Genomic DNA, 14,015 nt, shown 5'->3' with positions numbered 1-14,015 from the left:
GCGTGGCTTGGGGCTTTTGTTGTCTTCGGGTTACTAGCCTTGATCGGTCGTCCTTCCATACTCGCCTTCGGCACGGGCCGCATAGAGCTTTTCGGTGTCTTCCTTTGAAAGCATTTCTTGTTCACCTAGATCCCAGAAGTACAGCAGATTCTTCGAGTGACCATGGCGGCAAAGTGTAGGTGAGAATGCCAGGTCTTTGGAGAGCGTGAATGGTAGTTGATAATGATTATTGTGATGCAGAGTTTGGGGGCAAGCGCGCGCTTAGCTAGACCTAGATCCCCATAAAACAATTAATATTTCGAGGTTTCCTTGCTTTTTCGAAGGGACAATTTTGGTTTGGTCTTCAGCACATCCATATGTCCATGCAAAGCGTAGTCCTACTATCAAAGCTATATATTTACTATCACCGATGTCGTCTAGCATCCCTAGGCTGCTGATTTAATCTTTTCATTATTCTCTTTATATCGCGAATTCAAGGGTATCTTAATTAACATAATAAGTCTTCGCACAGCTGGATCTATATCCACCCTAGATCCAATCAATGATACGAATCACAGATCTGAAACCCAGAATCTAGACGATAGACTTCTCATTGGCTTCGGCCTGCACAACCTCGACATCGCCGCTCTTATCCGCAAGACCCATTTCCGCTGCGAAAGTAGAATGTGGTACCCATTTGGCAGACGTACGAGGGGAGGTCTCTTCCAACATACGATCGACCTGCTCCAGGCTGAGGCCCTTGGTCTCGGGAACGAGCAAGAAGGAGAAGGCGAGGGAGACCATGCACAGGGAACCCCACATGAAGTAGATCTTGGCTCCGAGGTTGGCATCGCCTTTAGCGGTTCCGACAAGGTAAGGAGTGATGACACCAATGATCTAAGACGTTTTTATTAGTACAGTAAAGAGAGGGGGTTGGAATAGGAAACTTACGCAGTTCCACATCCAGTTGGAGGCGGTCGAAAGACCAACACCACGCGAGCGGATTGGGAGCGGGAATATCTCTCCGACAACAACCCAAGCAACTAATCAGGTGTTAGCATAGTAAACAATCCTTAATATGAGAATGAGCTTACCTGGACCCCATGTGAAGGAGAAGATGGCGACGTTAATCATAATGAAGGCAATCATAGAAGAAACCGCGGGGTTGTTGTGTGCAGAAAGTTTACCAGCTGTAACTCCGACAATACCGACAAGGAATTGAGATACGATCATACCGACAGAACCCCAGATAAGAAGGGTTCGTCGACCCCATTTGTCCACTGCGTAGAATGAAAGCGGTGTGCAAACTGTGTTGATGAGAGCACTGAGGATAGAGATCAAGAAGGGGTTGTGGATCGTGCCAAGCGAGGTTAAGAAGATATTTCCAAAGTAGAAGATGAAGTTGATTCCAGTCAATTGTTGCATCATCTGCATAAGTATGCCGAGCAGGGTTCGGCGGATGTTGCTGCTACCGTTCTTAAGTGATCCCGTGAAGCAGTTGGCCCAGCCTCCCAGATAAGATGTGTTAGGGATGACCGACATTTCGTACTCGTGGTTAGCGATAATCTCAGCAAGTTCGGCCTGGATAAATTCGGACTCGAGTGGTTGTCCACGAACCGAAGAGAGAGCCTTTGCTGCATCATCGAGTCTGCCTTTCTTGACAAAGTAACGTGGTGATTCAGGAAGAAAGAATAGTCCGATAGCAAGAACCAAAGCCCAGGCAAATTGAAGCCCAATAGGAATCCGATATGATCCTGTATCCTTTCGGTGCTTGGTTCCATTGACAGCAATGTTGGCGATTAGAATACCAATAGTGATGCAAAATTGATATCCAGAGACGAGAGCGCCACGAACTTTTCGAGGTGCGATTTCTGACATATATAGGATAACTATTCCAGTTGATTAGAATCATGTATTCATGCCAGACAATCCTGTGAAAAACGTACCAATGGCGGAGATAAAGCCAACACCGAGACCTGCAATGAAACGACCAGGTACCATGAGTCCAAGGCCAGTTGAAGCAATCTCGAGAATGCAGCCGACAGTGAAGATCACACATCCCATAATGATAGTTAGACGACGGCCGATGAAATCGGCAACATCACCAGCGATGATAGCACCAAAGAAGGTACCAGCGGAAAGAATTGAAGTAGTCAGAGATTGATCCCGAGCTGTAAGATGGAATGCGTCTTGAAGCTTGACGGCCTCAGCCGATGTTCCTGTAGGTGGTGATTCGATGCCGGTATATTGAGTAATGACATAAGGCATCGCCAGGACACCAGACATCCAGCCGGTATCATATCCGAAGAATATGCCTCCAAAGGCAGCAAAAGCACAGATGAGATATGCCTTCATTGTAACGGGGGCTTCGACCCGATTGATGTCGGTCGTGCCATGGACGGGGATGGCGCCTCCAGCCATTGTGAGGGATGTGCAAGAGTTGTCGGTGAAAACTACTGGGATGTAGCTTAAGGAAGGGGTCGAAGTAAGCAATGGAAGTTACCACTGAACAATAAGCTTGGATGAATCTGTACAGAAGGGGGGATAGAGACACTTATAGTTGACCGAGCGAAGAGCAGCTCAGGTGTAACGTTCATCTAATCCTACCGGGGAAGAGGTCTGCTTCTGTTGCTTAGGACTAGGGTCACCCCCAGTCAAGCTTGATATCAGCGAGTGAGTGCGCATGGATCACCGGCCTAGATCTGATCTAATCAAACTGAAATCCCTCTCTCTGCTCATAATCAAGCGCCGATAATGGAACGAGTTTGTTAGTCTTTTCAATAATCTCTGACTCCGTGGAGTGGGGTCTTCCAGAATGGTGACAAGTCTCTTCGCAGTGAAGATTTGTGGTCTGCGGGTTCGATCTTGGGTAGGAACCTAGCCGGTCGAGGACAGTACCTCCGTGTTCTCGCGTTTAGATGGACTGGGGTCTGGGGAAGAGGGGCGAGAACGATTGGGTGCCCCGCGACCCCGGCCGTTGGTACAGTCAACGCTACAGCGAGCGCTAAAAACATTGCCGTCCCCCCACGAAAAGTCTAGAGTTAGACTTTTATAAAAGCTGAAGCTATGTCGCCTACGCAAAAAATGATTCAAATATAATACGTTGATATAGAATGAAATCTCTGCCACTTTAGATCTCAAATGATAGCATAGCGACGAAAAGCAATTAAATCAAATTTAATCAAATGTTTAGTTTTTGAGAATGTGAAGGTGGCTTGCAGTTTCCGGGCGCACTCCTGGGCCGATGTCTACGGCTCGGCGTTTCTTTCTACGCCAACCGGCGCTTCTTCTCTGTCTCATCGAGGCCAATCCCAGATGGACATTTATAGATACGCGTGAGATGTGGGGGACCAGGTCCAGGTAGCCATGTGTCCAACCCCAAACCCCATATCTCAAAACAGGCAGTGAGGAGTCCCCGTGTCTACACTAGCGTCCCATGGGAAGGTGGAGTGCCGAATCCTCGGCGCTTTTCACGTTTTCTCGCATTGCGTCGGCGCTTCCAAGACTTCTCGGTGGTATTTGTAGAAAGGGGGGAATAAGAAATACTTTGCGATACATAGATGCATAAGAATCAAAGTGGTTTTGAATGTCGCAAAACGTCAGCATTACTAATCATAGTCAGATGTCAAACGCCAAAATGGAGAAAATAATTACTCTTCGCAATGAAATAAGACACTCGTAATTTGTGCTTGAAAATGAGGATATACCCCAAGACCCCTCCAACTCCAGGAGTAAAAGAGAGACGTTGTCCGAGTCCTGAATAGCTTAGCAGCCCCGATGCATCGTAATAAAACGCGACTACGTAAAAAAAGCCTAGACTTCGGTCCTGGACTCCTGCAGGCTCGGTGCACTGTAACCCTATGCCGACAACTTTGTCATGTGTTCTGTGAAGCTGATGGTACGGAGTACGAGAAGTACGTAGTACGAGTACGACTACTAAGCCGCCATACGGAAGAATGCTTCACTGCAAGTGGGAATGGTTTGAGTCCCCGAGAATGTGGAGAGCAAATAGACTTTTCGTGCATGTTCTGGGAATTGGATTTTGCCCGTCAGCTTCTGTCAGACCAAGCGGAGATGAGTGGCTGGTGTCTTTATGTGTGGCTGACCAATGACAAAGCGTCTTTGCAAATATTTACTCTCAGTCTCAGTCAATTCTCCAACCATTGTAATATGGAGACTGGGTTTGGATCCAATTATCTCAAGTAGCTCAATGCAGCCACGACTAAAGCATCCACCCCCGTAGAAAGAGTGGGCTGTATGACAGGTGCAAAGTATGAGCTATGGTTGGCAGGAAGCTCATCAAGTTTCCCGCGTCCTTTAAAGTCCTCGAACGTCTTGGGATCCGAGCCTCCAAAATTCCAGAAGCAATAGGGAACCCCTCTCCCTCCATCCTTATTAGGAGCCTCTATTGCGAGAATACTAAAGTCTTCCGAGCCACTTAGTGGTGGGGTATCTGGATCGTGTAATTCCCCAAAATGTTCGCTGAATGCTTCTGCTACGTGGTTCGTGACCTCTCCATCGTTGATAGTGAACGGAAAGGAGCTTGTTGATTCCCAGAGAGCTTCTTTCGAAGCACCACTGGCATCGCATTCCGCCTTCACAATCCTTTTGATGGCTGCTAAGACCTTCGTCCTCGTTTCGGGGAGTACAGTCCGGACGTTGATCTTGAGAGTAGCTTCACTTGAAATGATGTTCTCCGTCATACCAGATTGAACACTTCCTACCGTCACAACCGCAGAGTCTCGTGGGTCTACCTCTCTGGAAACGACGGTTTGTAGGCGAACGATGATATGAGCAGCCATAACCACAGGATCCACAGTCCTATGTGGCATACTTGCATGCCCGCCCCTGCCATAGACTGTGACACGGAAACTGTCCGCAGCAGACATAAAAGATCCAACTCGAGTCCCGACGGTGCCAGCAGGCAAGGGGAAAACGTGCTGGCCTAACACCACGTCGGGGGCCGGGCAAGCATGCTTTTCGGAATCATAAAGTCCGTCCGCAATCATGGCTTTGGCTCCCGCAGCTCGCTCCTCATTCGGCTGGAACAGTACTATTAGTGTACCCTTCCAATGTCTCATAGAAGTGTGCAACGTCTCAGCAGCTGCCAGCATACATGAGATATGCATGTCGTGTCTAGAAGTGACCAAATATCAGCGACACGTTTATCAAAAGGGATGAAACCGAATTGACCAAGTAATGATACCAGAGTGAAATCTGTAGCAACCTGTTCTAATAGTCCAAACACTCGCGAATGTAAATGACATACCCGCACGCATGCATCACTGGTTTCTCGATCCTATCTTCCACATCAACCTCCCGCTTTTTACTCGCGTATGGCAGGCCGGTCAACTCTTCAATTGGAAGTGCATCTGTATCCGCGCGAAGTAATATTGTTTTCCCTTGTCCGTTTTTGAGGATGCCGATGAGACCGGTACCTCCAATGTTGGTTCTCACATCGAAGCCTTCAAAAGAACGCAAATATTTAGCCGCGGTTTCAGCAGCAAGGTGTTCTTGTAGAGAGAGCCCTGGGTTCTGATGTAGATGCTTGTATAGGGACTCGTAGGGCGCGAGATCAGGCTTGGAGGTGGATAGGATGGTGGAGATATCCATGGTGAAGTAAGCTCCTCGAATTTTAGTCAGCCTGCCTTGGTTTCAACTTTATCAATACAAGAGGAGAAGAATCATGTAAAGGCACTTTGGACATGGACATCATAGCGCTTGCCAATGTAATGGGACTGCTTGAATCTCGTGTCAAGTGGTGAAAGTGGGGGTGGGTGCACAGGCCTCTTGCTTACATAAGCGGGGTGGACCAGACCTGTTGAACCATTCTGGTGATTGGAAAGGGAAATGCTAAATCAGGAGGCTCATCGCTATGCAATCAGAAAGAACGTCGAGGAAAAGGAATTTTGATATAATGAAGCAAGCGTTTTATCAAAGCGCAAGGTAAACTCTCCCTTCATACGGTAATAGTATATCCTCTGTCCCATCAACACCCCCTACATTACTTACCAGCAACTGCATCTTCCCCTGCCCCTGCGGCCTCTTGAACGGCTGTTCGCTATCCGTGAAATTCAACGCCACAACTGCCCGGTCTTGGCCAAAGGTCTTGCCAAATACGAAAGTCTCCTGATTATCCATATCGAAAGTTTCGAAGCGGCCGTGGATGAAAAGGTCTTTGTGCGCTTTTCTTGTCTGCAGCATCTTCTTCCAGAAATTGAGGACAGAGTCCGGGGCGTTTAGTTGGGACGCGACGTTGATCTCCTTGTACAGGTCATGGGTACGCATCCAGGCCCCGTCCTTTTTACCCGTGAAACCAGCATAAGGAGTGGAATCCCACTGCATTGGCAAACGAGCATGGTCTCGTCCGAGGATCTGAATGGATTTCATAACGTGTGCTAAAGCCTCCGTGTCATTATTTGTTCGCTTCGCAACGGAATGGTAATAATTGAGCGCCTCGATGTCCTTGTAATATTCGATGGGCCATGCGGTGGGAGCATTGATCATCCCGATTTCTTGCCCTTGGTAGATGAATAGTGTACCGGTCATGGCGCACATCATTATTGCCAGCAGCTTGGAAGAACGTTCCCGCCATTCGGGGGCATCAGATGCAAATCGCGAGACTGAACGGCCTTGATCGTGATTTTCACAGAAAACGGTTGTCCAGCCATCGCTACCGTCGATGAATTGTTGCCATTTAGCGATTATTGCCTTCATCTCTGAGAGCTGGTAGCCTTCGTACTCGTATTTATGTATCTTGCCGCCTCCTAAATCGACAATGTCGAACTGAAATATCATGTCGAGCTGCTTGTCTCCTGAACTGACATATCGGAGGACGTGTTTGGGGTCTGGGGTATCGGGGAGTTCGCCGACGGTCATGGTGTCATATTTGGAGAGGACCTGGGTGTTCATTTCGCGGAGGAACTCGTGCATTCGTGGGCCATTGCAGAATAGGCTTGAAGCGGGTTGCTCGAAGATACCTTGATCGATAACAGGAGCATCAGGTAAGTCGGTACCCTGCAGATGAAAATTAGCTTTGATTCTTCAAAATTGCTTTGCAAAGTGAAACTTCTCAGATGGAACTTGAAGGAGTTGGTCCTCGTCAAGCTTCCTTACCTTGGAATACATGTTAACCGTATCAATTCTAAATCCATCAACCCCCTTCTGAAGCCAGAATTCCATGGCAGAATCATAGATTGCTCGGCGAGTGGTGGCATTCTCCCAATTTAAGTCCGGCTGCTGAGTAGCAAAGAGATGGAGATAGTATTCTTGTGTATGTTCATCCCATTGCCATGCACTACCACTGAAAAAACTCCGCCAATTGTTCGGAGGCATTCGCGTCCCATCTGCCGCGTATTTCGCAGGTCGCCAAATATACCAGTCTCTCTTGGGATCGGTTTTCGACCTTCGAGACTCTTTGAACCATTGGTGTTCATCCGATGTATGGTTGATGACGAGATCGAGAATCAGACGCAAGCCCCGCGAATGGCATGCTTCGATCAGAGTTTCCATATCAGCAACGGTACCGTATGGTGGGTAGACAGCTTCGTAGTTGGAGATGTCGTAACCCATATCAAGCTGTGGTGAATCGTACATTGGGGAGAGCCAGACGAGATCAACACCAAGATCTTTGATATAATCGATCTTGGAGATGATACCTGGAATGTCACCCAATCCATCGTTGTTGGAATCTTTGTATGAGGCGGGGTATATTTGGTAGACAGTGCCATCCTTCCACCAAATTCTGTTTGGTGCACTCATGGTTGTTTGTGGTATGAAATGATGCAGAGAGTTTGGTGGTGGAAGGAAGGTTTAGAGGATTTAACAACCGACAAGGACGTTGGAAAGTTGAGAGGGGAAATGATAGAAGTGGGGTTACAAGGCCAAGTCGTAAAAGGATCATGTGAGAATAGACGAAAGAAATGCCATGTTACGCAGCAAACTGAGTTTAGTTTACTATAGGTGTCACGATACTGGCGTACAGCTTCATTGTGTGTCGACGAAACCGAAATAAATGACAAGGGGTTGTCGACCTTGAAGCAGGTGGGGAGTAGAACATATTAACCCCGCTATCCGAATAATGCAGCTTCTCGCTTGCCCCACCTAGGTATATGTGGAGATATACTCACATCGATTCGCAGTTTTGGAAGTCTATAAATAGGTTGGAGCTTCTGAAGTAGGTATATTTGGAGAGAGCGGCGGGGTGATGGATATCCATCTCTCACTGTACTCCGTATTTTCTTTCTTTCACTTTGAAAGTGTGGGGTAGGTGGGGTGGGGCGTAAGGTGATCTGTGCGTCATCGAAACTAATTACATTTGTTTTTGTCGGCATTTTCCCATCCATCCATCTGATATTGTTACACCACATATATCAAGCTTAGCCATCTTTGCTGATGGTGCTCCAATTGACAAGCGGGCCGGTCCTTGTATTAGGACACAATATCAAGTGGAACATTATGTCTCACGTGCTCAAGACAAGACCGTCTCGCAGGCTTCCGCAAACGGTTCAGTGAAATAGCAGAGAAAGACGGCTACTGATGATGACGAAGCATACCTAAGGTATACAACACAATCAGATGCCTGCATGACGTGGGACTACGATAATGGGCTCCTGTACTCTGATGCTTGCGGGGTCAGTGAGTTCTATATGAGGTATCTTTCTCTCTCCTAGTCAAATTTAACTCTATTAGGACCTAGTCTCCAACCATTTGCACCAGATTTCCCCGCATATGACGAGAAGACGAAACCTTGTCAAGTACCTATGTAGTATAGCCAAGTCTAAACCCCACCTAGGTAGCTCTGTGGACACAATAGCGGCAATCATTATCGCCCATGTTCAACGTCCCACTCCGCCTGACACCTTGGAAGTCTAGTGCCGCTTTCCCTGTTGACCTCGAGCCACTCCCGCCTCTGTACCACCAACCGTAATTCGATATCTACCAACCTACTACTGGGGTGTAGATATGTCTCTGTGTATACCCCTCATACCTTGCCGCTCAATTGCTACCTAGGTAGATCTGATGGTCCTACTTTCGTCAACTCGCTCCTCCTTCTTTTGGATGCCTTCCTCGACCGATTTAGTTTCAAATATATAACAACTCATCCTCGTTGCTCTATCTTCTTACACTACCATCTCCACATATTGCCACCATCACCATGCGCCAAGGGCTCACCGCCCAAGAAGCTGCTCCAGACAACACACTCCACCTCGAGGACAGTGTCGTCCGGAAAGCTTCAGTTGCTGTCGAGAACTTCGCTGGTCTCTCAACCGAAGCCAAAGATGCCACCACCAAGGAACAGCAGATGGGTTTCATGCAAGCCATCAAGCTATATCCGAAAGCCGTCGGATGGTCAATACTTCTTAGCACCGCCATCGTCATGGAAGGCTATGATGTCGTATTGCTGAGTTCCTTCTACGCTCTACCACAATTCAACCAAAAGTTTGGTTCTCGGGGCGCCAACGGGACATACACCGTTCCCGCGCCATGGAAGTCAGGCCTCAGCAATGGTGCCCTCTGTGGGGAGATAATTGGTCTCTTTATCAGTGGTATGGTATCGGAGAGGTATGGCTACCGCAAGACAATGATTGGGGCTTTGGCCATGATGGTTGCCTTCATCTTCATCCCGTTCTTCTCCCAGAACGTTCAAATGCTTCTTGCAGGGGAAATCATGTGCGGTATTCCATGGTATGATGACCCTGCCCATATTTCAGGATATGCATGCACACCACCTCTCTAGCCGTATCTAACCTCGATCAATAGGGGCGTCTTTCAGACTCTCACTTGTGCCTACGCATCCGATGTTTGCCCTGTCGCTCTCCGTGCCTACCTTTGTACGTACGTCAACCTCTGCTGGGTCATGGGTCAGTTCATCGCTTCGGGTGTTGTTCGCGGGGTTCTTTCCCGTCAAGATCAATGGGCATACCGGTACGTTATATACCCAAAAGATCTACTACACAGAACATACTGACTTTACGTCCAGCATTCCATTTGCAGTTCAATGGATGTGGCCCCTCCCGATCTTGATTGGCTGCCTTTTCGCTCCTGAATCTCCATGGTGGCTCGTCCGTCACAACAGAATCGCAGATGCCAAAAAGTCCGTTCTCCGTCTCACAACCCGCAACGATGCAGACTTCAACGTCGACAGTCAGATCTCCATGATGGTCCACACCAACGAAATTGAGAAGCAGATATCCGCAGGGACATCCTACTTTGACTGCTTCAAACGAACCGACCGCCGCCGAACTGAAATAGCTTGCATGACCTGGCTCGTCCAAACATGGTGCGGAAGCACCTTCATGGGCTACTCAACCTACTTCTACCAACAAGCCGGTCTGGCCACGACAGCCTCCTTCGACCTCTCCATGGCGCAGTACGCACTCGGCATGATCGGTACCATAGGCAGTTGGTTTCTTATGGCCCGCGCAGGCAGACGGTCTCTCTACCTTAATGGTTCCTGCGTCCTGTTCGCCCTGCTAATCATTATTGGCCTCACGGCTATCGCGCCATCCTCCAACACATCTTCGCGTTGGGCTATTGGCTCTATGCTGTTAATCTTCACGTTCGTATATGATCTTACGGTCGGTCCGGTGTGCTATGCACTGGTAGCAGAGGTGTCATCAACGCGGTTGAAGGCTAAGACTATTGTCATTGCGAGGAATTGCTACAATGTTGGTGGTATCGTCGTTAACGTTCTTACGACCTACCAACTCACCCCACAACCTACTGGTTGGGGATGGGGTGCGAAGTCTGCTTTCTTTTGGGCAGGCACCTGTTTTTTGTGTATCGTGTGGATCTATTTCCGGCTACCTGAGCCTAAGGGGAGGACTTATGGTGAGATGGATGTTCTTTTTGAGCGTGGTGTTAGTGCGAGAAAGTTTAGGGATACGAAGCTTGATATATTTACGTCTGATTATGTTATGCGAGTCGAGGGGATGAGGCGAAAGAAAAGACGACGGAGAAGATGGATGTCACTATGACGGAAAAGATATGAACTAGCCTGTGAGGTTTGTTTATATGGTAGAAGAGACCTACGGCCGCATAGAAAGGGCAGAGTATAGATAATGACTTATGACGAGATACGAGACCTCGATGAGGTAAATTAAAATATCATTTCAAGTTCCCAAATCCTTTTGAGACCTCAGAACAAACTCTCAAATTATGAAGCTTTTTCCCAAGTGACAACCCTCTACTCTGCAGTCCTAGGATAAACACAATACAAATCATACCTCAATTGCCGGATTTGGCGATACGGTAAAACCCCAGGATCTGCGCATATGCATGCTAATACGAAGTAAGTTTATGCAATGCAGGTTAAAGCCCGGTCTTGTGAGAACTGACACTGACCTCGGGACTTGTTACAATATTAGACTGTTCATAGCATGGCATGATAAAGGGATGATTGCTAGGATTGTGAATAGAATATGGAAAGTGTTACGGAGTGCTGGCATGAGAGAAAGGTAAGATCTTACCTAGGACTAGGTAGGTTCATACTATGCCCCAAACAGTTTAGCTGTCGGGGCGGAAGGTACTGAAGCGCCGGTACAAGGATTTGAGCATGTGAGCATGTGAAGCAAAGTCAAGTGTTCCATCCAGACTCCAGACGAGCTTACCATTGGAGAGCTGCGATTAAAAGTGGGACGGAGACTTTGCGCTACCTCCGTACGCGTGCATCCCCACTCAACACTATAATATACTACTCCGTACTCACTGCTTTTGCGGTCTTTCACATGTGTGAGGAATCCCATCCGGATTCCATGATTCTCGCCGCCAAAGTCGTTCGTGAAATCCCCACCACTTCTCATACGTATACAAGTAATACATACGATTTTCAGGGTTTATTGCAATTGTACACGGGTTACTGCGTACGAAAGAGCTTGGGAATACACGACGACTTGAAACATTGACGGCGACGTACAAGTGAGGGCGTTCACATGCTATAGCATCACGAAAACGTTGAAATCTGACAACTCAATCACAACAAAAACTTCAGCGAAACCCCGAAAAGCAGCACGGCAGCCCATCGAAAACCCTACGATACAACCAATATATCATCACCACGCCTGGAAAATGTCTTCGTCCCCCAAGTTCTACCGTCCTACACCCCAGAGACCCTTCGGCCACAGCTCCATAATCGAACAACCTCCCAGTCCACTCCTCAGCCCTGAAGTAGCAGATGAAGCGCCCTCTCGAACGGGTTCCATTCTGAACCTCACCTCCTCCACCCTGCTGGGCATCTACTCGCACACGGGCTACACAGCCTCAGAGTACGGCGAGCCTTCAACGCCCTGGGGAACAGGCGCCCAAACGCCCCTCAATGGCCCATCCTCCCCCCCAATCCTTCGAAATTCGACGGCCCCGCCTCGACCTCCACCGTCTACGTTCTTCCGGGTGTTTTCGCTGGTGTTGAGGAGCATATTGTTATTTGGCATAGGCATGGGATATGGACTCTTGGTACGGCATCTGCATGATGATCAGCAGCTGGCGCCGGTCCAGGTTGGAGGCCTCATCAAGCCGAGTAATGATTGGAGGTATCTAATATTTTGGGGCGTGGCTGGTGTTGCATTGGGGAGTCTTCTGCCGTGGGTCGATACGATGTTTTCAGCCGATTCAAGAGAACCGGTGGAGGAGTATGGGGACAAGAATACTTGCCCACCGAGTCAAATTGTGAAGGCGGGCGAGGAGCTTGATTCGAATACCATACTGGACGCAGACTGGACGCCGGTTGTGAGGAGCGTGGGAGGGTTTGTGGGGATTGCTTTCGCGATTGTATGTTATGCTGCTCTCTCATTCCCAGCAGAGGAAGGTATTTTATTTTATTTTGCTAATATATTCGTTTCAGCGCAAGTTACCATGGTCTTCTACCCTCCAAGCATCCCTCACCCTCGCCTTCGTAAACCCAGTCCTCTGGTACCTAATCGACCGCACCACACCCGGTCTCCTCCTCTCCACCGCCGTAGGCGTACTCGGCACCCTGTTCCATTTTATCGTCACCCCCGAAATAATGCCCAGCCCAGTCCCAAGCGCAAACTCGACCTCGGCGCACCACTCACAAAATCGAGCAGACTTGAACGTTATGGGCATGGACCTCGGCGGGTACATCAACATCAGCCGAGAAAACATCGAAGGCGCCATCTGGGTTCTATCCGTACTGTTCTGCTCCTGTGTCTGCTTTGGCAATATCGGACGGCGGCTGGCCCTCAGTGGCTTTGGGATACGGAAAGATGTTGGATCCTCGCGCCGACGATGATGAAACGAATTCATGAAAGAAAGAAGGATAAACTTTCTGTTCATCTACCTTTTTAATGCTATTGAATCATGTTTTTGGCTCGTTTTGTATATATGTTATGTATACTTGGTACAATTGGAGCGACTGTATGCTGCAAGACTGGATCTGGATATGCCCAGCCAGCTCAATTTGGATTAGGAGCTGGGAGAGAAAAGGCGCTTAAAATAAAAATTCACATCTCTGCACTACCTGGTACTCATATTAGCCTCATCTTCAACTCCTTATTACTTTATATGCATGCACAGTTAAAGAGGGAAAAGGGAGACTTCAAGCTCCTGAGGCAAAGCCTATAATTCCAGGACTTTGAGCGTGTCAGGGGTATCTTAAATCTCTTTTAAGCTGCCATGAATCGTCCTCTTCCCATCAACGACCAACTGAGAGCCTTTCTTCATCGACACCGATCCATTTACTTCCAAATCACCCTTGACATGCAGACTACCTTCCAAAGTCAGATTCCCCTTGACATCAAAATCCTTCCTATAATCACAAGTCAGTCAGTAAGTAAAACTCCGGCCTGCCAACTTCCTTTCCTCCAAACCCCAAAATGTGCAAGGAAGAAAAGAGAGGGACGCCGTAGACTTACTCAACCACCAAATCCCCTTCCACAACACACCCGGCCTTCCCACCCACCTTGCCCCCCAATCTCACCATGCCCTTTTCCGAGCAATATATCTTCACTTTCCCACTACACGTGACGTCGCCCGCTACCTCCACGAACCCCCTAATCTCCACCCCCCCCATTCGCACC

General features: G+C 48.3%; 5 protein-coding genes across 5 annotated transcripts; 2 read left to right on the top strand and 3 right to left on the bottom strand.

Moving 5' to 3' along the window:
- Positions 1-573: 573 nt before the first annotated feature.
- Positions 574-2,400, bottom strand: rco-3_4 (putative glucose transporter; the record flags this gene model as incomplete). Its single annotated transcript, XM_031152321.1, has 4 exons — positions 574-876; positions 931-1,022; positions 1,074-1,868; positions 1,926-2,400. 4 exons carry the CDS (start codon positions 2,398-2,400, stop codon positions 574-576), a joined length of 1,665 nt encoding a protein of 554 aa, XP_031002739.1.
- Positions 2,401-4,172: 1,772 nt separating this feature from the next.
- On the bottom strand, positions 4,173-5,592 carry hipO_0 (Hippurate hydrolase; the record flags this gene model as incomplete). The annotated part of the gene is made up of 2 exons (XM_031152320.1): positions 4,173-5,115; positions 5,249-5,592. The coding sequence occupies 2 exons, from the start codon at positions 5,590-5,592 to the stop codon at positions 4,173-4,175; spliced, it is 1,287 nt and encodes a 428-aa protein (XP_031002736.1).
- Positions 5,593-5,913: 321 nt separating this feature from the next.
- Positions 5,914-7,740, bottom strand: MAL2 (Alpha-glucosidase; the record flags this gene model as incomplete). Its single annotated transcript, XM_031152319.1, has 2 exons — positions 5,914-6,996; positions 7,096-7,740. 2 exons carry the CDS (start codon positions 7,738-7,740, stop codon positions 5,914-5,916), a joined length of 1,728 nt encoding a protein of 575 aa, XP_031002737.1.
- A 1,396-nt stretch (positions 7,741-9,136) lies between these two features.
- MAL31_2 (Maltose permease) lies at positions 9,137-10,958 on the top strand (the record flags this gene model as incomplete). Its single annotated transcript, XM_031152318.1, has 3 exons — positions 9,137-9,666; positions 9,742-9,906; positions 9,962-10,958. 3 exons carry the CDS (start codon positions 9,137-9,139, stop codon positions 10,956-10,958), a joined length of 1,692 nt encoding a protein of 563 aa, XP_031002721.1.
- A 1,090-nt stretch (positions 10,959-12,048) lies between these two features.
- On the top strand, positions 12,049-13,228 carry NSG2 (the record flags this gene model as incomplete). Its single annotated transcript, XM_031152317.1, has 2 exons — positions 12,049-12,747; positions 12,821-13,228. 2 exons carry the CDS (start codon positions 12,049-12,051, stop codon positions 13,226-13,228), a joined length of 1,107 nt encoding a protein of 368 aa, XP_031002720.1.
- Between the last annotated feature and the right edge of the window lie 787 nt (positions 13,229-14,015).

This window comes from Lachnellula hyalina, assembly GCF_007821495.1.
Source record: "Lachnellula hyalina strain CBS 185.66 chromosome Unknown contig00154, whole genome shotgun sequence".
Classification (NCBI taxonomy): Eukaryota; Fungi; Ascomycota; class Leotiomycetes; order Helotiales; family Lachnaceae; genus Lachnellula; species Lachnellula hyalina.
Note: the sequence above shows the minus strand (reverse complement) of the source record. Positions and strands in the feature narration are given on the sequence as shown.